Raw genomic sequence first — 24,036 nt, 5'->3', positions numbered from 1 at the left:
TTAGAAACAATGTCATTAGTTACTAATATATCCAGAATCATTGGCAGTTTAAGTCCAACGTTCGTGCAATATGCTTTTTCACAAGATCACTTGATTGTCTTGTGCCACTAAGACCAATGGTGGTGCATAAACATAATTGGTAATGGCACCACCTTTTGTCCTAAATTAAGTATGGATAAATTTTAGGAGGTTCCTGTTTATTTTGGCAAAATCATAATTTTATCCCTGATCAAGAGCGGCAGGGGTGGAGGAATGAGACTATTTGTCTTTTAATAATTCCAACTGCCAGATTAAGTGGCAGGACGATCATTAATATACTTTCTGCAGCAAGCCAGCGGTTGCATAACCTATTGTGCCTTGTTAAGAAGAACTTGGAAATGTTCATGGAAATGACATAAATTTGGATTATAATCTACCTGCTACTCCCCTCAGCAGCACCATCCTATCAAATTGATTCATTTTAAACCTTTCCCTGACAACCACACTATTTATATCCTTGTTGTATATGAATCTGTGTTGGACTGAAGATCACTTATCAGTGTGTGCTTCTACCAGGCCTCAGTCAGCGTGATACCGAAGCCCTATTTTACGTTTCATTATTCCAAGTCTTGGCTATTCCAACACATTCTGGTCACTATTGTACTTCTTGCTGTAAAACTTGATTGGTTGTACAAAATTTCTGCCTTTTTCCTAACTCAGACCAAGTTTTGTTTTCCTGTCACATCGATTTTTCCAAACACTATCTGATCATTGACTCCAGCAGTGGGAGGGTAGTACACGTGGTCCTGGCTACAACAGTGGTGCTGATGTTGAGAGGGTTCAGAGTTTCAAATTCCAGGGCGTGAGCATCACCAATAGCCTGTCCTAGTCCAAATATGTAGATGCCATGGCCAGGAAAGATCAACGGTGCCTCTATTTCCTCAGAAAGGTAAAGAAATTTGGCATGTCCCTGTCGACCCTTACCAATTTTTATTGATAAATTATTGATAGAAAACATCCTATCTGATGCATTGTGGCTTGGTATGGCAACTACCCTGCTTGTGACTACAAGAAACTGCAAAGTGTTTTTCATACAGTTCAGTACATCATGAAAGACTCCCCTCCATGAACTCTGTTTATACTTCTCTTTGCCTCAGTAAAGCAGCCAGTATAATCAAGAACTGTACCCACCCTCAACATTTTCTCATCTGCCCTCTCCCATTGGGCAGAAGATACAAAAGCCTGAAAGCGCAAATCACCAGCTTTAAGGACAGCCTCTACCCCATTGTTATAGACTATTGGATGAATAGTTCCCTAGTATGATAGATGGACTTTTGACCTTACTGTCTACTTCATTATAACCTTATTGTCTACCTGCACTGCACTTTCTCTGTAGTTGTTCCACTTTAATCTGCCTTCTGTTACTTTACCTTATACGAGCTCAATGTACTGTGCAATGAATCTGTATGAACAATATGCAAGACAAGCTTTTCATTATACTTCAGTACATGTGACAATAATGAACTAATTCCAATTCTACATTCAAGATTCATTTATCATAGAAGAATGTATAAGTTATACAACTTTGAGATTTGTTTGCTCACAGGTAGCCACAAAGCAAGAAACCCAAAAGAACCCAATTAAAAGAAAAAAAGAGAATAAAAGCAATAAAAGGCCAACACTCAATGTGCAAGAGAAAGAAAAAAATACAAATCATACAAAACAATTAAAGCGAACAATGGTATTCAGAACCAAAATGGAGTCCTCAGATCAGCCCGGAGTAGGCCCAAAGCCTCACCTATCAGTTCATCATATTAGCAGCATGAAGCACAGCAGTCTTCGTAGCCTCAGTGCCATAGAGACTAGCATCGCGGAGAAGGAGCAAAATCGGCTATCGTCCACGACTGATACCCTGTCTTTTAAGTCTGTCTGGGCCAATGTTTATTGACCCAACAACAGAATAACGAAAGGCTCCGCACCCTGGAGAGAGGAGTGAACATCACGGAGAGTGAAACCGGCTCTTGCCTCCGACCTGGGCGATGTTTAAATTCTCTAAACAGCGAATTTTACCTCGCACTAGGACCTAGGCCCCAGGCCTAGACCATGCTGCCCAGCAACTTGTTCTGGGTCCAGAATCCATCACCCAAAGCCCGAAGCCACTCTCAAGCCCTTCAAATCAGCTTGGCACTCCGAGCGATCCAACCTGGCACCCAAGCTAGTTGAACAAGCATCGGAACTTCGCCTGGGCGCTAATTTCATTTGGTGCCCAGAGCAATCCAACCTTGCTCCCAGGCCATTTGAACGTGCATCAGAACTTCTCTGCCCAGGCCTCGACATCTTATTTTGGTGCCCAAAGTGATCCACCCTTGCTGCCGGGCTGGCTATACAGGCATTGGAACTCCAACTGCGATGACTCTGCAACAAATCATCTTGGCTCATCCTCCGAATTCATCTCATCATTGCTATATCAATTCTTCTTGATTTGAAATGTGAAAACTCTTTTCAGATTGCTGTAGTTTCATATCTCTGCCATATTAACCTTCCAAGATGGCTACATTGCAGCATTGTTGCCAGTTTGAGCATCCATGATTGTAATTTATTCATGTATGTGCCTTCAGTTACCAGGATTTTCTTTAACTCCCTCCCTTCCTGCACTGTCTCATCCCCCCTTTTAAAATTCTCCTTGTTATTTAACTATCTTAATGCAGTTGAATACCAAATGTTATTGTCGGGCAATCTTGTCTTGGAGTAATGAACTGAATTAGTGAATAAGTCGTTGCTTCCAAAGTACAGATTCATAGCAGAGGTTCCATCCTTTGCCATGACCAGTTGAATGAGGTTTAGTCTCTTACGCAACTGTTCCATTAGACAAATGAATAGAACTTGTTCATTTCACCCGGTTTAAAATAACAGAAAGTTAAGGGATTTTTTTGTATTTCTTCTCAGAAGTAGTAATTTTTTTAAGAAAGCTTTTTTTAAGTTAATCTGAGCGAAAGAAGTCAATCTCACAACCAAATACTTTAAGAATGTATGAAACCAAACATTATAATATTGTTGCAAGGTTAGCTTTGATGGTAGTGTTAGTACATGATTAAACACATGAATTGATTCATGAATTTTTGTAGTGACTGTGTTAAATTTGCTTTCAATTCCCACAGCGCACCAGTAATGTTCGTTCAAGTTTCTTCAAGGACTGTTTGTATGAAGTTTTTGATAACCTTGAATGCAAGATGGATGATGTTGGAAAGCACCTCTTAAAATCTGTTTTGAAACTGATGGAGAACGGATCCTTGGTCTTAACTACTAACTTTGACAATCTTGTGGAAATTTATGGGTCTCACCAAGGAACCAAACTGGAGTCATTAGACCTCACAGATGAAAAGAAGGTAAAAGTACGGAATACAATCTTAATGTACAAAAAATAATAATTTAAATTGGTTCTCAGTATTGGTGTTGAACCTGGTGGAGCTGGGTCCAACTACATAATGTGCCTTGAAAAAGTATTCGGTCCCTACAACTATTTTAACATTTTACTGTCTTATTTTCTAAATTTAGAATATATTGAAGTAGGATTTTTTGAGCTAATCTACAAAACATTGTGCATCATGTCAAATCAAAAGAAAACTTCCAAAACCTGTCAACAATTTACTAAAACTTAAAAACAAAAATTGAGGTTAAAAAAATCCCCTTTGTAATTCCTACACTAACTTCCCTCGGGTGCAGTACTGTATATTACCTTACTAACTCACCAAATTTGTTGATGTTGAAAATTGGAGGATTACCTGAACAAGTACCCCCTCTGTCTGTAAAGTCCAATAGTATGGTAGATTTTCAACAGACCAAACCAAAATGATGACAGAAGAGCATTCAAGGCAAGTAAAGGAAATGATAATAGCAAAGCACAAATCTGTGGAAGGGTACAAGACCATCTCAAAGGCACAGAACATACCTTGGAGCTCAATGCAGTCCATCATGGAAAAAGTGGAAAAAATATGAAACCACAGCCAGGCTGCCCCTCTAAACTTAGTCACTGGAGAAGAATGGCACTTATAAGAGAGGCTACTGTGACGCCAATAATCACTCTGAGTGAGCTGTGGAAGTCAGTGGCTACAACTGGAGTTGAAATTCATGGCTCCACAATCTCTACGGCCATGCGCAAAAAAGGTATTTATGGAAGGGTGGCAAGGAAGAGCCCTGGCTTAAAAAACAGTATATCCTTGCCTGTAAAGGCTTTGCAATGCATCACTTCGAAGATACTTTAAAATTGTGGAAGAAGGTCTTGTGTCAGATGAGACTAAAGTGCAACATTTTGGCCTCAACACTAAGCAGTATGTGTGGTGTAAATCTGATACTGCTCATCAGCCAGCTAACACCATCCCTACTGTATAGGTAGCATCTTGCTATGGGGATGCTTTTCAGCTGCAGGGACTGGAAATCTGGTCAGGATTGATGGGAAGGTGATTGCTGCTAAATACAGAGATCCTGGATAAAAGCCTGCTAGCCTCTGCCAGGAAGCTTAAACTATGGGGGATGTTTGCCTTTCAGCAGGACAATGACCCAAAGCGCACTGCTAGGGAAACCATGGGGTGGCTACATATGAAGAAAACTGATGTCCTTGAGTGGCCCAGTCAGAGTCCTGACCTTAACCCAATTGAACATCTCTCACAAGATCTCAAGATTGCTGTCCACTGCCACTGCCACTCCTCAACTAACCTGCAATGGCTTGAGCAGTTTTGTAAGGAGAAATGGGCAAATCCTGCTCCATCACTTTGTGCAAAACAACTAGAGGCTTAACCATAAAGTCTACTTGCTGTAATAGCTATGAGAGGTGGTTCAACTATGTACCGAGCAAAGATGGATGAATACATTTGAACTGCTGAGGTTTCAGTTTTAAAATTTTTAGTTTTTTATGCTTTACAATTTTCCCTGTATTTTGGGCTCTACTGTGAAAAAAGGAGCATGTGATTCAGAAATAAAAATCCTCAGTTAAATTGACCAAAATCCCTGGTGTAATACTCATTTATGTGAACAGAGGGCTGGGGGCTGAATGCTTTTACAAGGCGCTGTATATCAAATCAAGAGTGTGGATTTCCTGCAATTTACATCAAAATGTTTTTCTAAATAAAAACTTAACAGCAAGATATTTTGGCATATCATTGCATTTGTTGCAGCCTGATTTGTAGGAAACAACAAACTGAATTGCGTGAAATGTATATTATTCATACATTATGTACACTGTAAAGCAAAGAATCTTAGCTCCCAGTCTCCTCCACACTTGGTACTGGATGTTACTTGCTTCTTGTTTTTGAGGCATAGTTAATGACCTAACCGCAAACCATAATGTTTAATTTATTTACCTGAAGCGCTATACACACAATTTGCCAGGAAAAGTGATTCCTTCCTTCACATATGCTTCTGTGATTTTGTATTTGCTAAATAAGTCTTCTCAGCAAACTGGAAAGATACCACCATCATTTCCTCTGCAAAATCATCCAAATTCACTGAAAGGATAAGTGAACCATCATCTCCAGTATTAAGGTTCTGGTTACACTCTTCGGCTGGCTACGTTGAGTAGGCTGTGACACTAGTCCTTCTTAATTCTGTCACAAAGAAGTCGTTGGGCTGAACAAGTTTTTAAAAAATCAGAACTCCTTGCCATAGTTCTCTCCAAGCTGTGCACGTGTGCGCGCGCACACGTTTTTCAACCAGCACACAAAGGAAATTAATGTGCGCACAAAGGGTTAGTTACCTTAAATAATGTAGTAATTAATAATTATACTTATTGAAAATAATCTTTTAGCTAACTGTTTCTGTTAACTAGTTAGTCGGTTTTTCAAATACCACAATGCACGTCACTAATTTACGTCACCTCACCTATCCTGTTAGGTGGTTGTATCCTGTTTGTACAGCTGCATCACGGCGGCAGCCGTGTTTGGCGGACAGTGTTCATATCGCAAAGTTTATAAAGGTCTGTTTCAAATCCTGTAGATAGCTTACTAAGTTTTTATTGGAAAAAAATATTGATTCACTATGTCGAATTCAAAAGAAGCGAAGGGCGTGAAGCGCAAAAGAAATGCAAATTTGTTCACAGTTGAATGGCTTAACAAAACAGTAGAAACTGCTACACCAAAAGCTCATGAGGTCATGAACGTTCAGCTACGAGAAATATTTATGTATGATTCGGAATTGTCGCGATGTGAAAGTTGCTGGAGAATTTGCTAGTGGAAAGAAGTGGGATGATATTTGGAAACTTGACTTTTTGAAGCGTCATTTGGCAAGTAAATCGCATTTGGACGGTGTACGAAAGCTCAGGCAACAGAACCCGTCATTACCTGTTACAGGAGTGCTACGCATGTTACGGTTGAGTGCCGATGAACGAGAGCGAAAACGGTCAAACCCAGAGGAGATCAAAGTTGAGGTACAAGAATGGTCAGCTTTTGATTTCTCTGCAAGTGCAGATTGTGACTTCACTTTTGGCAATGAACAATTTAATGCCTTATGTCTAAAATATCATGATTTTCTAGCTGAAAATATCGTAATACTTAGACAGTTTAATGATTTCAAATTTTCCGTTCAAGAAAAAATTAAATCCAAACCAATTTAAAACTTTGCTCAAATGGTGGCATTTGTACTTAAAAATGAACAGTTTTGCGACCTTGCACGGTTGATGGACATTGGGGGAACCTTTCTTGCATCTAGTGCAGACTGTGAGCGAGGTTTTAGCCTAATGAATCAACTCAAAAACAAGCTGAGAAACCGTTTAGGTGAATGTCATTTGGATATGTTAATGAGAATCAAAAGCTATCAATTGGATGGAAGTTCTATTAGTCTAGATAGTTTACAAAGAATGGGTAAATGCCAAAGACAGGAGAGAGAAGAAATAACTGAGTGACTTAAATATGTATGTTATTTTGTTGTTCTCTGCAGTTTTATGTCAAATATTTTGTAAACCTACATAAACTGTGTCATATGTGCATTCAGTGCACACATACTTTTGTCACAGGAAAAAAATTGCACAACATAATATTTTTGCGCACACTGACTACTAAAAATTAGAGGAAACATTGCTCAGCAGGCCAGGCAGCATCTATGGAAATGAATAAACATCTGACGTATCAGGCCGAAGCCCTTCTTCAGGACTCAAAATTCAGAAGTGTGCTCAAGGGCTCCTTGAAGAAATGCAGCATCTGCACTGCTGCTTTGCTGTGCTTAACTTCAACACTTTTCTCCCAGATATTTTAAATCTTTAAAGGCAAAAGAATGGCCTTAACTCGGTGTGTTCTCCACAGTTCCCGTTGCTTTCTAAGGCTGTAATATGAGCAATACAAGGGATGTGGTTTGCAGTATAAATAAAACAAATATTAAGGAATAGACTGCAATCTGTTTCAATTAGATTAGTAGTTTTATTTTTTTTTAGTTTCATATTGTATTGGCCAAAAAAACGATAATGTATATGGTAATTGCAATTTATTCTGCAGAATATATTCGGAGGAACTAATCTCCACTTTTTTTTTAATGTTTGTGGTAGGTATTAGAATGGGCACAGGAAAAACGAAAGATGTGTGTTTTACATATTCATGGTGTTTATACTAATCCCAGTGGGATTGTTCTACATCCTTTGGGTTACCAGAACGTGTTGCGTAATACCGAAGTAATGGTGAGTTTTCTTTCTTGCGCAAATAAAGAAGTGCGATTGGATGCTTTTTTTAAAAAAAATCATAGCATACTGATTAAGCTGTTTCTTGGCTTCCACTGTTCAGTAGCTGGATCTTCGTATAAGCAATCAAACTTAGCAAGGAATTACCAATTGGCCTTTTAGTCAAGTAACGTTTTTCTCTCCAACTGTGGCAAGAAATGTCACCATCCACATCTGGGATGTTAATCTGCAGTGAACTAGTGTCATGGATTATTTTTAGCTCAGTTTATATTGTTGAAAGACGAATCTTCAATTTATAGCAACTTCATAGTTACAGATATACTATGTAGTGAGTCAAAGCAGTGTGAGATTTCAAGGTGGAAGCATAATTCTGTTAAAAGTCTTGATCCAGACAATTAAACAAACAATTTTAACATAACATTCCGATGGATATGGAGCAGGAGGTCAAATGGATGGGTACTTTGTTTTTCATGTCCTTTTCCCAATAATTTCAAACAGCCACATGAACTATATTAAAGGTAAAATTTGCTGATGTAGCAACCTAGCAAGTTGCTGTTCTTGCTGTGGAATAGATATGATGCAGCATAAATTGGGCACATATCCCTTGGAGATAGTTGGAATTATAGCATTAAATTTATAATATTAATTAAATGGCAGTCTTAATTGGGAGGTAGTTTTTTTTTCTTGCTTCTTCCAGCTGTGCTTTAGAGGCAATCAGATAATTCAGAACAATACTACAATGCAAAAGATATCCTAAATTGTTGTGATGCTGCTGTTTAGATCCATCAAATTGTCCCATCTGCTTTTTCAGATGAACACGCAGCATATTTGTGACACTATGTGAAAAATGGGTGATGTCCCAGTAAGTAGGCTAATATTTCTCTCTCAACCTTTTCAGAGCTATGATCAAGCATTACATAAAAGAATATAATTACGGTCAAGTGTATATGATGTCAGAAGAGACCAGATTGAATAGCAAGCTGTATAGAGAGTGGGAGATGAGGGTGGTTACTCAGATTGACAGAAGTTGGGAAGTAGAGTTCTGCAGATATTAGTGCTAGGGTTTCTGTTGTTCTGTTATATCCAATTTAACAATTTGGCCAGAATTTGAAATATAATTTCAATATTTCCAGAACCCACCCAATTTGGGATGTAGCTTGAATAAAGAAAACCTGACCAATAGGTAAATAAGATGAACTTGTTCACCTAAAAAGTATTAAGAATATGTAAAACAGAGCTATTAAGGTAAATAATATATGTCTATTTAAATGGAAGTTAGAAAACCACATTAGGAAGAAAAATACAGTTACTGCTGAATTAGGTGCAGAATAGTAGGGAAAGATACGTTAAGTGTAGTCAGCTGGGCCCAGTAACCTGTTTATGTTGCAGACATGTAGCAATTCTTTTTGATAGTTTGATTTACCATTTGAAACCAGCAATTCATATACAAAATTCAATTCATCCTGAAACAGAAGTGGAAGAATCATCTGATCTCTGAAGGATATTCATATGCAACATAAATGTATATTGTACTCTGTCATCAACAGGTTCTTTCAGCATTGAGGAGAAAATCTCCACTGGCAAATGTAAACTTGAAATGAAGTAAAAGTATTATGACTAACTATTTGGTTGTGCAGATTATAATTAATTTTAATGTAATATCGTAGGAGGAAGAGTGGAGTGAGGGGGAGAAAAGCTTTTTTAATCTTGATTATTATGCAGTGATTCCCATGGGGGAAAAAGTTTTGAGTGCATATCAGTTGAGAACGGATTTTTGTCCACCCTCTAAGGTGCTTGTTAGTAATTTGTCTCAAAATAGCCCACTATTGTTATTAGCTAAAGGCCACTTGGGCAATGATCTTCTGCATCCAAGTTCCAGTAAGAACCAAAGCCTTAAGGAAAGATGGGCAAAATATCAAATTAATTTTGCTTTTATAGAACATGGAACAGTGCTGCACAGGAACAGCTCATGATATTGTGTCAAACTAATTAAATTAGTAATCAACTGCCTAATTAAACTAATTATTTTTTGCCTACATGAAGTACATATTCCTCCATTTAGCACGTTCATGTGCCTGCCTAAGAGCCTCTTAAATGCCTCTATTTGCTTCCACTACCACTCCTGGCAGAGGATTCCAGGCATCCACTACCCTGTGTAATAAACTTGCCCCACCTACCTTCTTTGAATGTTCCCCTTCTCATTTTAAATTCATACCCTCAAAAACAGTGGATTCCGGTTAATTGGGATGCATCGGGACCAGTAGATTTTGGCCCAATTAAGTGGATGTCCTAATTAGCCAAAATTTCGTGGAAATAGTTAAAAAGGTATTTTTAAAAAAAGACAAACTGCCATTTAACTGAGTAATAAATTATGTATTTAAATGAAATATAGAACAAATTAGAACTATCACTACTACTACAGTACTATATAACTATACTAGTTCCTAATAGTTGTCAACAGAGGAATTCATCCAGTGTACCCATTCTTTGGATTGACTGTAAATGAACAAAATCAGCGCAGACACCTGGTGTAGATAATGGCCTTCCTTCATACAGTGCTCTCAATAATTACATCCTCCAAATCTTCATTTTCATTATAACATGCAAGATGACTATCGATACTTTCAAATTCTTTGTAGTTCTTAATTTGTTGAAGTAGTGAAATTGTTTCGTTTTCATTCTGGGCTGTTTCTGGCATCTCCAAGCCTGAATGCTTGAAACCACAATGAGCAAAGCGGTTCTAAATTGTCCTGATAAAGGGTCTTGGCACAAAACATTGATTGTGTACTCTTTTCTCTAGGTATTGCCTGGCCTGCTGAGTTTCTCCAGCATTTTGTGTGTGTTGCTTGGATTTCCAGTATCCGCAGATTTTCTCGTGTCTGAATTGTCTTACTGCTTATTTCTCACCCACTGTCCGTGACAAAAATCGCTGATTTGTGAACACAGCACACACAGCTGACGCTATTTAAAAACTGTTCACTCTAAGCATGGTGTACTGTCTCATGGCCACACAAGTGCACACATCTTAGACTAGTTAGAAACTGTTCAGCAACAGTCTTCTGCTCCAATTAAGCGGCATAATGTCCCGGCTATTTTCTCAATTATGTTTTGTTCTTTAAGAGTTGTCCCAAAATAAGCAGCTGCCCCAGTTAACCAATGTCCCAATTAACCAGAATCCACTGTATTAGATATTTCAACTCTTATCATACCTCTCATAATCTTGTAAACTTCTATGAGGTTTCCCATTAACCTCTGCCACATCAATACACATTAACTTCTGTACATGGACATTATTTTTTACAGCACAGGATTTGTGCTCTTGTTAATATTTATGTGTTTGATTGTTCAGAAAGAAATTCAGAAGCTGTATGAAAATAAAGCCTTTGTCTTCCTTGGCTGTGGACGAACGGTTGAGGACACAACATTCCAGTCACTCTTTCTAGAAGCAGTAAGAAATAAGTCAGATCTGGAGCACTTCATGCTGGTGTGCAGAGATAATGCGGATGAGTTTAAAAAGCTTCGTGAAAATATGCTAGACAAAGGTATTAAGGTGATCTCTTACGGGGATAACTACTGTGATCTCCCAGAATACTTTGAACGGCTGGCTAATGTCATCTGTCATAGTGGAAATCAAGGTATGCTGTCAGGGAAGAATGAATTCAACCACATTCTAAAAAATAGTCACATGGATTGATGTTTGCTGCTGTAATAAGGCTGTGACATTTTTCAAGAAATATGTTCCATTTCAAGATGGGTTAATTTGGAAGAACTAGCTGCTGTTTCTTATTGTTTAATTAATGTGCTGAAACTGAATATTAGACAAACTTAAGTTTAGAAGAATACTAGCGAATTCATTGTGAGGAACACATAATGCCCCATTGCCTAAAAAAACGGATAAGTTATACCAAATCGCTACAGTCAGGGTAAAAGTAATCAAAAGGCTAATAAACATTGACAAAGTGCTACATTATTTGTCTATTGCACAAGAAATAGAACTAACAGTCGGTTAATCTGTCCCTCATGTTTGCTCCGCCATTCAGTGAGATCACAGCTAATCCCATTTGGCTGCATAGGTTAAAAATTAGCATCATATTTACTTCTATCATCTCCCCTAGTGTTGCATTCCAGACAGCTGCCATTCTCTGTGGAAAAACAAAAACGAAATCTTTAAACTTTCCTCCTCTCACCTTAAAAGCTATGCACTCCAGTATTTGACATTTCCACACTGGGAAATGTCTCCTATAATTTTTATATTCTTAAATCAAATTTTAATATACTTAAATCAGGTCACCTCTCGGCTTTTGCTACTCCAACATCATCTTTTAGCTAATGCTCTTTAATTCAGGCAACATGCTAGGGACCTCTTCTGCACCCTCTCCAAAGCCTCTACATCCTCCCTGTAATGCGGTGACCAAAACTACAGACAACACTCCCAAGCATAACCTAACCAAAGCTTTATTCAGCGGCAACATGAGTTCCCGACTTTTATATTCCAACATCTCAAACAATGAAGGCAAGTATGCTACATACCTCCTTTACCATGTTGCCTTTATTGACTTGTTTTGCTATTTTCAGGGTGGAATGGACGCTATGGGTGGCGGGGTGGAAATATGACTCTACCAAAGGAGGTGTAAGATGCTCTTTCCCTCCTCTAGCCTGCAGGTCACCTTTGGGCACCTGCTTAACTATGGGAGCAGGTGGTGGATGGTTGTATGACCATTGACACCAGGCAGACAATCTTTGAAATGTATTGATAATGGCTGTGGTCACCTGTATTGTAAAGACACTGCCCAGAAGACGACAAATAGCAAACCACTTGGGTAGAAAAATTTGCCAAGAATAATCATGCTCAAGACCATGGTCCTCCACATCGTACAGCACAGCACATAATGATGATAGATGGGTACCCCAGAATTCCTAGTTCAATGTTCTTAATGACCCTTCCATTTCTGGTATACTTTCTTCTTAGTACAGCATCTTATACTTGTGCAAATTAAGTTTTATCTGCCATTTCTCTGCCCGTGTTTCCTTTTGTATCCACTGATTCTTTTGCCAACCTTCCTCATTATCCACACTTGGTGAAGTTTTGTGTCATCACAAATTTGCTAATCATTTTTGTCCAAACCGAGGTTAGTGTTCCCTAAGTAAAGTCAGAATACCCTCTCTCTTCTATTAACAAGCCAATTTTGTATCAGATTGCCAAGTGTCTATGGAACCCATGTGTCTTAGTCTTCTGGATCAGGACCTATGAGAGGCAATGTTGAAGGTTTTATTAAAATTTATGCATACATCATCCACTGCCCTACCCTCATCAGTTGTCTTTGTCGCCATCTCAAAAACACCTCAGTTAAGTTTGGAAGATAAGACCTCCCTGAACAAAGCCATACTGACTATCACAAATAAGTCTATGTTTTTCCAGATATAGGTAGATTCTATTCCGAAGAATCCTCCAGTAATGTCCCTATCACTGGTGTAAGGCTCACCAGCCCGTAATTCCTGATTTGCTTCTATTGCCATTCTTAAGCAGAGGAACAGCATTGATTATCCTCCACTCCCCTGGGACAATATCCATGGCAGAAGAGAATATAATTTTTCTGTTAAGACCACTGCAATCTCCTCTTGCCTCAATAACCATCAGATGGATAGTTCCCATCAAGCCCTGGAGAGTTACAGTGCCTTGGGAAAGTATTCAGCCTCCACAACTATTTTCACATTTTACTGTCTCATTTTCTAAATTTAAAATACATAGAAGTAGGATTTTTGACCTAATCTACAAAACATTGTGCATCATATCTAATCAAAAGAATGTCAAAACCTGTAAACGTTTTACTAAAAATTAAAAACCAAAATTGTAAGGCTGATGAAGTATTTATCCCCTTTGTAATTACTATGCTAATTTTCTTCAGGTGCAAAACTGTATATACCTAACCAACTCACCAAATTTGTTGATGTAAAAAACTGGAGGATCACTTGAATAAATACCTCCTCTCTCTGTAAGGTTCAACATTATAGTAAATTTTTAACAGACCAAACCAAAATGATGATAGAAGAGCATTCAAGGCAAGTCAGGGAAATGATAACAGAGAAGCACAGATCTGGGGAAGGGTACAGGATCATCTTAAAGGCACTGAACATACCTCAGAGCTCAGTGCAGTGCATTGTGAAAAAGTAGAAAAAATATGAAACCACAGCCACACTGCCCAGGTGTGAAAACAGGAGGGCGAAAAGAAGACATGAGGTTGCCTTGGCAGTCAAAGTGAAGGATAATCCAAAGAGCTTTTACAAGTATATTAAGAGCAAAAGGATTGTAGGGGATAAAATTGGTCCTCTTGAAGATCAGAGTGGTCGGCTTTGTGCGGAACCAAAGGAAATGGGGGAGATCTTAAATAGGTTTTTTTGCGTCTGTATTTACTAAGGAAGCTGGCATGAAATCTATGGAATTGCGGGAATCAAGTAGTGTGACCATGGAAACTGTACAGATTGAAAAGGAGGAGGTGCTTGCTGTCTTGAGGAAAATTAAAGTGGATAAATCCCCGGGACCTGACAGAGTGTTCCCTCGGACCTTGAAGGAGACTAGTGTTGAAATTGCAGGGGCCCTGGCAGAAATATTTAAAATGTCGCTGTCTACGGGTGAAGTGCCGGAGGATTGGAGAGTGACTCATGTTGTTCCGTTGTTTAAAAAAGGATCGAAAAGTAATCCGGGAAATTATAGGCCGGTGAGTTTAACGTCAGTAGTGGGTTAGTTATTGGAGGGAGTACTAAGAGACAGAATCTACAAGCATTTGGATAGACAGGGGCTTATTAGGGAGAGTCAACATGGCTTTGTGCGTGGTAGGTCATGTTTGACCAATCTGTTGGAGTTTTTCGAGGAGGTTACCAGGAAAGTGGATGAAGGGAAGGCAGTGGATATTGTCTACACGGACTTCAGTAAGGCCTTTGACAAGGTCCCGCATGGGAGGTTAGTTAGGAAAGTTCAGTCGCTAGGTATACATGGAGAGGTGGTAAATTGGATTAGACATTGGCTCGATGGAAGAAGCCAGAGAGTGGTGGTAGAGAATTGCTTCTCTGAGTGGAGGCCTGTGACTAGTGGTGTGCCACAGGGATCAGTGCTGGGTCCATTGTTATTTGTCATCTATATCAATGATCTGGATGATAATGTGGTAAATTGGATCAGCAAGTTTGCTGATGATACAAAGATTGGAGGTGTAGTAGACAGTGAGGAAGGTTTTCAGAGCCTGCAGAGGGACTTGGACCAGCTGGAAAAATGGGCTGAAAAATGGCAGATGGAGTTTAATACTGACAAGTGTGCGGTATTGCACGTTGGAAGGACAAACCAATGTAGAACATACAGGGTTAATGGTAAGGCACTAAGGAGTGCAGTGGAACAGAGGGATCTGGGAATACAGATACAAAATTCCCTAAAAGTGTCGTCACAGGTAGATAGGGTCGTAAAGAGAGCTTTTGGTACATTGGCCTTTATTAATCGAAGTATTGAGTATAAGAGCTGGAATGTTATGATGAGGTTGTATAAGGCATTGGTGAGGCCAAATCTGGAGTATTGTGTTCAGTTTTGGTCACCAAATTACAGGAAGGATATAAATAAGGTTGAAAGAGTGCAGAGAAGGTTTACGAGGATGTTGCCGGGACTTGAGAAACTCAGTTACAGAGAAAGGTTGAATAGGTTAGGACTTTATTCCCTGGAGCGTAGAAGAATGAGGGGAGATCTGATAGAGGTATATAAAATTATGATGGGTATAGATAGAGTGAATGCAAGCAGGCTTTTTCCACTGAGGCAAGGGGAGAAAAAAACCAGAGGACATGGGTTAAGGGTGGGGGGGGGGGAGTTTAAAGGGAACATTAGCGGGGGCTTCTTCACACAGAGAGTGGTGGGAGTATGGAATGAGCTGCCAGACGAGGTGGTAAATGCAGGTTCTTTTTTAACATTTAAGAATAAATTGGACAGATACATGGATGAGACGTGTATGGAGGGATATGGTCCGTGTGCAGGTCAGTGGGACTAGGCAGAAAATGGTTCGGCACAGCCAAGAAGGGCCAAAAGGCCTGTTTCTGTGCTGTAGTTTCTATGGTCAGTCTTCCCCACTGATTTTAGTCATCGGAGAAGAATGGCACTTGTAAGAGAGGCTACTGATGCAAACTCACTCTGTGAGCTGCAGAAGTCAGTAGCTGTCACTAGAAATGAAGGTCATGGTTCCACAAACTCTAAGACCTTGCACAAAAAAAGGTACTTAAAGAACGGTGGCAGTGAAGAAGCCCTGGCTTCAAAAAAGCATATCCTTGTCTGTAAAGACTGCAATGTGTCACTGAAGATACTGTAAAGATGTGGAAGAAGCACTTGTGGTCGGATGAGACTAAAGTGGAACTTGTTGGCATCAACACCAAGCGGTACGTGTGGTGTAAATCTAATACCGTGTATCAGCCAGGTAACACCATCCCTACTGTAAAGTATGGTGGAGGTTGCATCATGCTGTGGGGATGCTTTTTAGCGGCAGGGACTGGAAATTTGGTCAGAATTGATGAGAAGGTGAATGTTGCTAAATACAGAGAGATCCTGGATAAAAACCTGCTAGCCTCTGCCAGAAAGCTTAAACTGGGGAGGAGGTTGGTCTTTCAGCAGGACAGCAACTCAAAGCATACCACCAAAGTGGCTTCAAATGAGGAAAATTGATGTCCCGGATTGGCCCAGTCAGAGTCCTGACCTTAACACAACCGAACGTCTCTGGCAAGACCACAAGACCACCGCTGCTCCCCAACTAGCTTGAGCAATTTTGCAAGGAGGAATGGGCAAATCTGGCTCCATCACATTGTGCAAAGCTAATAGAGACTTGTCCAAAAAGACTACTGGCTGTAATTGCGAGAGGTAGTTCAACTAAGTACTCAGCAAAGGGGGATGAATACTTTTTTGAACTGCTGAGTTTTCAGATTTTGAATTTTTAGTTTTTCATGCTTTACAATTCTCCCTGTATTTTGGGTTCTACTGTGAAAAAAGGAACATATGATTTACAAATAAAAATCCTCAGTTAAATTGATCAAAATCCCTGGTTGTAATACTCATTTATGTGAACAGAGGGCTGGGGGCTGAATACTTCTACAAGGCGCTGTGTCAGCCTTGTTTCCTGAAAAACATGAATGAACCAGGTGGATTATTAGGACAATCTGTTAGTTTCTTGGGCATGGTTATTGCAATTAACTTTTCAATTCTGAAAAAAATTAAACTATTTGAATTTAGTCCCCAATTGCCATGGTGAGCATGAGTGAATGCCGCAGTACATTATTATATTTTGGAAGGAACCTTTAGGCTAGTATCGGTAAAGGAAACTATTGGCTTGTTTATGTTTTATCAATATAGAACCTTTCCAATTCTCAGCTCCGGGAGCATCCAACATTGACACCACATAGTCAACTTTTTATGAGTCAGTTGCAAAATGTATTGATAATTGCAATGTGCAGTAAAAAATAAACAAAAATCTGAAGATGTTTCACTTTGTCATTAAAGAACCTTTGACAAGCTAGAAACTTGACCAGTTTTGACTTTGGGATTGACTCTGTCCTTGGCTATCTGAATTTAATTGTTAAATATTTCTGAATTTTAAACAATTAAAAATCCTTTGGACAGTTACCAAAGCTAAAGAAAGAGCTAGCTTACTTTGGGGTGGGGGGGGGGTGGTGTCTGTGTGCTTCTGGTCAGCAAGGCATCTGGACTAGATTAGGCCACACTCACAGTTGGTAGGTGGCTGCTGTGGCCAACAGTCCTTGCCAGTATAATGTGGCCCATAAGGTGTATTCTCCTGAAGTTTAAAACCTACCCTCTGTAAAAACTTCCTAGAAAAATGTAGCAATCCCACTAAAGTCTGAGAGTTTTTGTACCTATATGAATGTAATACAGTGCCTTGTAAAAGTATTCAGCCCCCAACCTTTTGTTCACATAAATGAGTATTACAAGCAGGTATTTTGATCAGTTTAACTGAGAAATTTTTCATGGTAGAGCCCAAAATACAGGGAAAATTGTAAAGCTGAAAGCTAAAAATTCAAAAGCTGAAATGTCAACAGTTCAAAATTCCCCTCTCCCCCACTCAGTACTTAGTTGAACCACTTGTCACAGCTACCGTCAGTGGTGTTTTTGATAAGTCTTTATTAGCTTTACACAATGTGATGGAGCAAGATTTGCAAATTCCTCCTTGCAAAATTGCTCAAGCTGTGCCACGTTGGTTGTGGAGTGTTTGTGGTCTTGTGGTCTTGCCAGAGATGTTCGATAGTGTTAATGTCAGGATTCTGGGTCACTCAAGGACATCAATTTTCTTCACTTGAGCCATTCCATGTTTGCTCTGGCAGTGTGCTTGTAGCCATTGTCCTGCTGAAAGACGAGCTCTCTCCCTAGTTTAAGATTTCTGACGGGCCAGCAGGTTTTTATCCAGGATCTCTCTCTGTATTTAGCAGTATTCATCTTCCTATCAATCCTGACCAAATTTCCAGTCCCTGCTGCTTAAAAGAATCCCCATACTTGATGCTACCTTTACAATAGAGATGATGTTATCTAGCTGATGCACAGTATCAGATTTACGCTACACGTACCACTTAGTGTTGAGGCCAAGGAGCTCCACTTTAGTCATTTGCCCTTCTTCTACATCTTTACAGTATCTTAGTGGCGCATTACAAAATATTTATGAGCAAGGATATGTTTTTTTTTGCCAGGGCTTTTTCCTTGCCACTCTTCCATAAATACCCTTTTTGTGTGAGGCCTTAGAGATTGTGGAGCCTTGATCTTCATATCCACTTGCAGCCACATTAGCCTCTTTTACAAGTGCCATTCTTCTCTGGTGACTAAGTTTAGATAGGTGACCTGTGTGGCTGTGGTTTCATATTTTTTCCACAATGGACTGCACTGAGCTCTGAGGTATGCTTAGTGCCTTTGAGATCGTCTTGTACCCTTCCCCAGATTTGTGCTTCATATTATCATTTCCATAACTTGCCTTGAATGCTCTGTTGTCTTAATTTTGGTTTGGTCTGTTGAAAATCTACCATACTCTTGGACCTTACAGAGAGAGGAGTATTTATTCTTATAAATTCATTGAAAACAGGTGATCCTCCAAATTTCTACATCAACAAATTCGGTGAGTTGGTATGGTAATATACAGTATTGCACTGAGGAATGTTAGTGTAGGAATTACAAAGGTGGTGAATACTTTTTCAACCTCTTAATTTTGGTTTTAATTTTCAGTAAAATGTGCTGTAATTATTGCATGGTTATATGGTTAAAATGTTGACAGGTTTTGGAATTTTTCTTTTGATTTGACGTGATGCACAATGTTTTGTAGATTAGCTCAAAAATCCTACTTCAATATATTTTAAGTTTAGATAATGAGAGAAAAATGTGAAAATAGTTGTGGCGGCTGAATACTGTTTCAAGGCACTGTAAATGCAGTCAATCAGGAAAACACTCCATAATTTAGGCATTCTTATTATCAGTGTTGTACTCGTCTGTGATTTGCCACTTGCTCTCAGGGTTCTAATTAATATTGGAGGAAGGGTTGTGCCTTTTAAAATGGAACCTGCTTGATAACAGTTGCATTGTTTAAGCAGTGGTTGAATTAATAGTACAGAATATACAGACTGTTTGGCCCACTGAGTCTTTACCAGTTCTTTGAAGGAGAAAATTCATTCATTCCTGGTACTTTTCCTGATTTTTTTTTTTTGTCCTTTTAACTGTTCATCTGATTCCCTTTCAAGAGTATTGCACTACTTTAAAACTACTCATGTTAAATTCTGACTTCTCATTTTTATCTCCATATTGTCTCAACCTCTTTCACAAATCATTTGGTTATGAGTTACTGAAAATAATTATTTTATAAAATTCTCTCATAATTCTAGAACTTAACAACTTCTGCTTAGCTTTTATTCTTAGTTCCAAGGGGAAAATATACATCTTGTCAGATCTATTGAAATCCCTTACTGTAACAATACATCTCTTGTACCAATACAAAAAGGCTTTCATATACTAATTTGAGGTGCCCATACCCGAACAAAGTATTCCAAATACAAGGAGTGATTTTATAAAATTATGAAGGGTTTTGGAGAGGGTGAAGGCAAAATCTTTTTCCCAGGACTGGGGACTCAAGAACTGGGGGCCATAGGTTAAAGGTGAGAGGTTAAAGATTTAATAGGCAACCAAGGGGCAATGTTTTCACCCAGAGGTGTCAGTATATGGAATGACCTGCTAGAGGAAGTGGTTAAGGCAAGTACATTAACAACATTAGAAGAATTCTTGAACAGATATGTGGATAGGAAAAATTTAGAGGGATATGGGCCAAACACAAGCAAATAGGACTAGCTTAGATTGTAAATCTTGGTTAGCATGGATCAGTTGGGTTGATGGGCTTGTTTTAATGCTGTACGACTCTGTTACTGGGACTAAGTGGTCATTTGTATATCTTTAACTACTTGGCTTGTTTTAGTCTCCATACAAACCCTAGCATACATTTGCTTTATTATATTTCATAAATGTCACCCTAAAAATGTTCAGAAACTCCTTTAGTGTGTGCTCTTGCACTCCTTTAAAATTGCTCACTCTTCCTTGCAAATAACATTCTGTATTTAATTTGATCTGCCACGTTTATCCTTTAGACCAACTTATCCGTCACATTGAAATCTGTTACCATCGCCCTCATTAATAATTATATTTCATGTTGTTTGCAAAGTACAGAAGTATGTCCAAAATACTTGTAAAGCCCACAGGCTGTGAATGTGAAACCCTAAGATCGATGTCCTAACCACCTATGCAAGTTTTTCAGCCACTCAGGCAGCACCTCTGGAAAGAGAAAGTTAAATATTTTCCATTAATGGATTGGGAGAGGAACTGATAGGACAAATGGAATTCCACATCCCATTCCCATTCTGATAGGTCTATCCACGGCCTCCTCTACTGTAAAGATGAAGCCACACTCAGGTTGGAGGAACAACACCTTATATTCCGTCTGGGTAGCCTCCAACCTGATGGCATGAACATTGACTTCTCTAACTTCCTCTAATGCCCCACCTCCCCCTCGTACCCCATCCATTATTTATTTATATACACACATTCTTTCTCTCTCTCCCTTTTCTCCCTCTGTCCCTCTCACTATACCCCTTGCCCATTCTCTGGGTTCCCCCCCCCTCCCCCTTTTCCTTCTCCCTGGGCCTCCTGTCCCATGATCCTCTCATATCCCTTTTGCCAATCACCTGTCCAGCTCTTGGCTCCATCCCTCCCCCTCCTGTCTTCTCCTATCATTTTGGATCTCCCCCTCCCCCTCCCACTTTCAAATCTCTTACTAGCTCTTCCTTCAGTTACTCTTGACGAAGGGTCTTGGCCTGAAACGTCGACTGTACCTCTTCCTATAGATGCTGCCAGGCCTGCTGCATTCACCAGCATTTTTTGTGTGTGTTGCTTGAATTTCCAGCATCTGCAGATTACCTCGTGTTTGTGGACATTTCACTTGGGTGAAATGTAAATGAAGACATCTGATTTACAAGTTAATGAGGACAGTTAGAAAAAACACACAGAAATGCTAAAGCTGCTAAATGCAGAGCTGTATGTAGAAAAGGCTATGCTAATAGCAGAAAACAGTAATATTACAGATTAATGTCCAAGAGCAGAATGGCCAGTTCTGATACAAATGGAGAAACAAGTTACTTAAAACTGTAAAATTAATTAAAATCCACAAGGATACATCATGCCAAGACAGAAGATGAAGCACTGTTTGAGGACCTTTGCAATATGAACAAGAACTATATGTAACACCCTGCTTAAATGTATTCTGTTGGAAGTGTTTATTCACTTTTTTTTCTCTCTTGCCCAGGCCAAAGCATGGAAACAGGTGACGAAATAAAACTGGGGAAATAAGCTTTTGCTTAGCTTTATAATATAGTTGAAGCACAACGCAGTAACTGACAACCCGGAGGTCAACACTTGTTCTTACAACTAAAATGGAAAATGTATGGTTCACAATGTTCCACTTTGGAACTGCACTAAACCACTCAATTTGACTAACACAAATTTCGATTTGAATTTATTTTTCACTCAGTAAGTTGGATTTTTTGGATGGCATCAATGAGTTCTACCAGCTGAGACAACTCCTGCAATTCTACTGTTCATTTTGATGTAGCAATTTTGTACTGTAAGTGACTTCTGTACAGAATATTTTAATAAAAATCAATAAATAATATGACAGCTTTGGTTTTGAAACACAGCTTGGCAAGAAACTCAACGCAATGAATGAAGGAAATAGTTTCCTGTTACAAATCTTGATTTTATTTTGGGCAAGCACACTACCCAGAAAATATATACAAATCTATTGCATAATTCTGTGGGATAACCTGCCCCTTCCTACATGTATTTGTTCAGATCCATTCTTGGAATCTGGTTAATTATCACTGACATATACCGTGAAATTTGTTCTGCGGTAGCAGTATAGTGTGACACATTAAAGTTATTATAAATTACAGTAAGGATTTGTAAATAAATAGTGCAAAAAGACTGCAAAAATCTCAGGTAGTTCATGGACTGTACAGAAATCTGGTAGTGGAGGGGAAGAAGCAGTTCCTAAAACAATGAGTGTGCTTCTTCAGGCTGCTGTATGGTATTGTGCTTGATGGTAGTAATGAGAAGAGGGCATGTCCTTGATGGTGAGGGTTCTTCATGATGGATGCCTCAATTGCTTTTAGAAGATGTCTTCGATGGAGGGGAGGCTAGTGCTCATGATTGAGCTGGTGTTTAAAACTCTCTGCAGCTTTTTCCAATCCTGTGCACCTCTATACCAGAGGGTGACGCAACTAGTCAGAATACTTTCCACAGTACACCTGTAGAAATTGGCTAGTTCCTTTGGTGACATATCAAGCTTCCTCAAGCTACTAATGAAATATAGCCACTGGCATACCTTCTTTGTAATTGCATTAATATGTTGGGACCAGGATAGATCCTCAGAGATGTTGACACCAGGGAACTTCAAGCTGCTCACCCTTTCCACTGCTGACCCCTTCAAAACTGTTGTGTCCCCTCCCAATTTCCTCTTCCAGAAGCCCACAATCAATTCCTTGGTATTGTGCTTGTTGAGTGCAAGGTTGTGTAACACCACTCATCCAGCTGATCTGTCTTATTCATGCAAGCCTCCCCATTACCATCAGAAATTCTGGCAACAACAGCTGTGTAATTGGCAAATTTATTGATGGTATTTGAGCTGCGACTCCACAGTCATGAGTCCAGATAGAGTAGAGCAGTGGGTGAGGCACGTATCCTTGAGGTGTGTCAGTGCTGAGCGTAGCAAGGAAATGTTATTTCTGATCCAGTTGCAGAGAGGGGTACAGAAGCCCGAGATCTTGAAGCTTGTTGATTGGGTACTGAAGAGATGATGGTGCTGAATGCTAAACCCAGCAGCCTGACAGGTATTGTTGTCCAGGTGGTCCAGGACTAAGTAGGGAGTTGGTGATTCTGCATCCACTGTAGACCTGTTGTGGTAATAAGGCAAACTGCAGCGGATCAGCTCTGTGCTCAGGCAGAAGTTAATTCTAGCAATGATCAACCTCAAAATACTTAAATCACAATAGATGTGAGAGCTGCTGGGCAATAGTTGTTGAGGTAGCTCACTCTGCTCTTCTTGGGTAAGATTGTCGCCCTTTTGAAGCAATTTGGAACCTCTGATTGCAGCAGTGAGAGATTGAAGATGCCCTTGAACACTCCAACCAATTAGCCGGCACAGGTTTTCAGTGCCCTACCAGGTACAACATGGAGGCCGAGCACCTTGCAAATTCCACCCTCTTTAAAAAATGTTGTGATGTCAGCCTCCCAGGCATCCGCGGCGCGGCTAATGTAGATGAACTGAACACACTGATGAGGGAGAGGGACAAGTGGAGAGTCTGTCATTGCGCCCGACGTCGACGTCGTAGTAGTACTTCGAGGCAGATATCACAAGGTCGCTGGCTGCTGCAAGGATTTGCACAGATGCAGTTTGATTCTCCTTTTTAGACCATAACACACAGGAGCAGAATTAGGCCATCTGGCCCATCAAGTCTGCTCCATCATTTAATCATGGCTGATCCTTGTTTTAATCTCTCCTTCAACCCCAGTTCCCGGCCTTCTCCCTGCAACCTTTGATGCCATATCCAATCAAGAACCCGTCAATCTCAGCCTTAAATACACCCAACGACCTGGCCTCCACAGCTGCATGTGGCAATACATTCCACAAATTCACCACCCTTTGGCTAAAGAAATTTCTCCACATCTTCCGCAAAGGGAAGTGCAAGAGTCAGGAGCTAGAGAGTACCCCTGTAGCTGTCCCCCTTAACAATAAGTACTCCTGTTTGAGTACCATTGAGAGGGACGTCCTACCTTGGGGAAGCAACAGTGGCCAGGC

General features: G+C 39.7%; 1 protein-coding gene across 6 annotated transcripts in view; it reads left to right on the top strand.

The window, feature by feature from the left end:
- The window catches only part of fam118b (family with sequence similarity 118 member B), a 63,780-nt gene extending 41,937 nt beyond the window's left edge, over nucleotides 1–21,843 (top strand). For all 6 annotated transcript variants that reach the window (XM_063038602.1, XM_063038601.1, XM_063038600.1 and 3 more), the window contains 4 exons: nucleotides 3,138–3,365; nucleotides 7,508–7,636; nucleotides 10,986–11,271; nucleotides 21,487–21,843. In XM_063038602.1, the coding sequence (XP_062894672.1) occupies nucleotides 3,138–3,365; nucleotides 7,508–7,636; nucleotides 10,986–11,271; nucleotides 21,487–21,530 (687 nt within the window). In that variant the 3' untranslated portion in view covers nucleotides 21,531–21,843. The remainder of the gene's footprint in view (nucleotides 1–3,137; nucleotides 3,366–7,507; nucleotides 7,637–10,985; nucleotides 11,272–21,486) is intronic.
- Nucleotides 21,844–24,036: the final 2,193 nt, after the last annotated feature.

The sequence above is a fragment of the Mobula hypostoma genome, chromosome X2, assembly GCF_963921235.1.
Source record: "Mobula hypostoma chromosome X2, sMobHyp1.1, whole genome shotgun sequence".
In the NCBI taxonomy this organism is placed as follows: domain Eukaryota; kingdom Metazoa; phylum Chordata; class Chondrichthyes; order Myliobatiformes; family Myliobatidae; genus Mobula; species Mobula hypostoma.
This window is presented reverse-complemented; position numbering and strand designations above follow the sequence as displayed.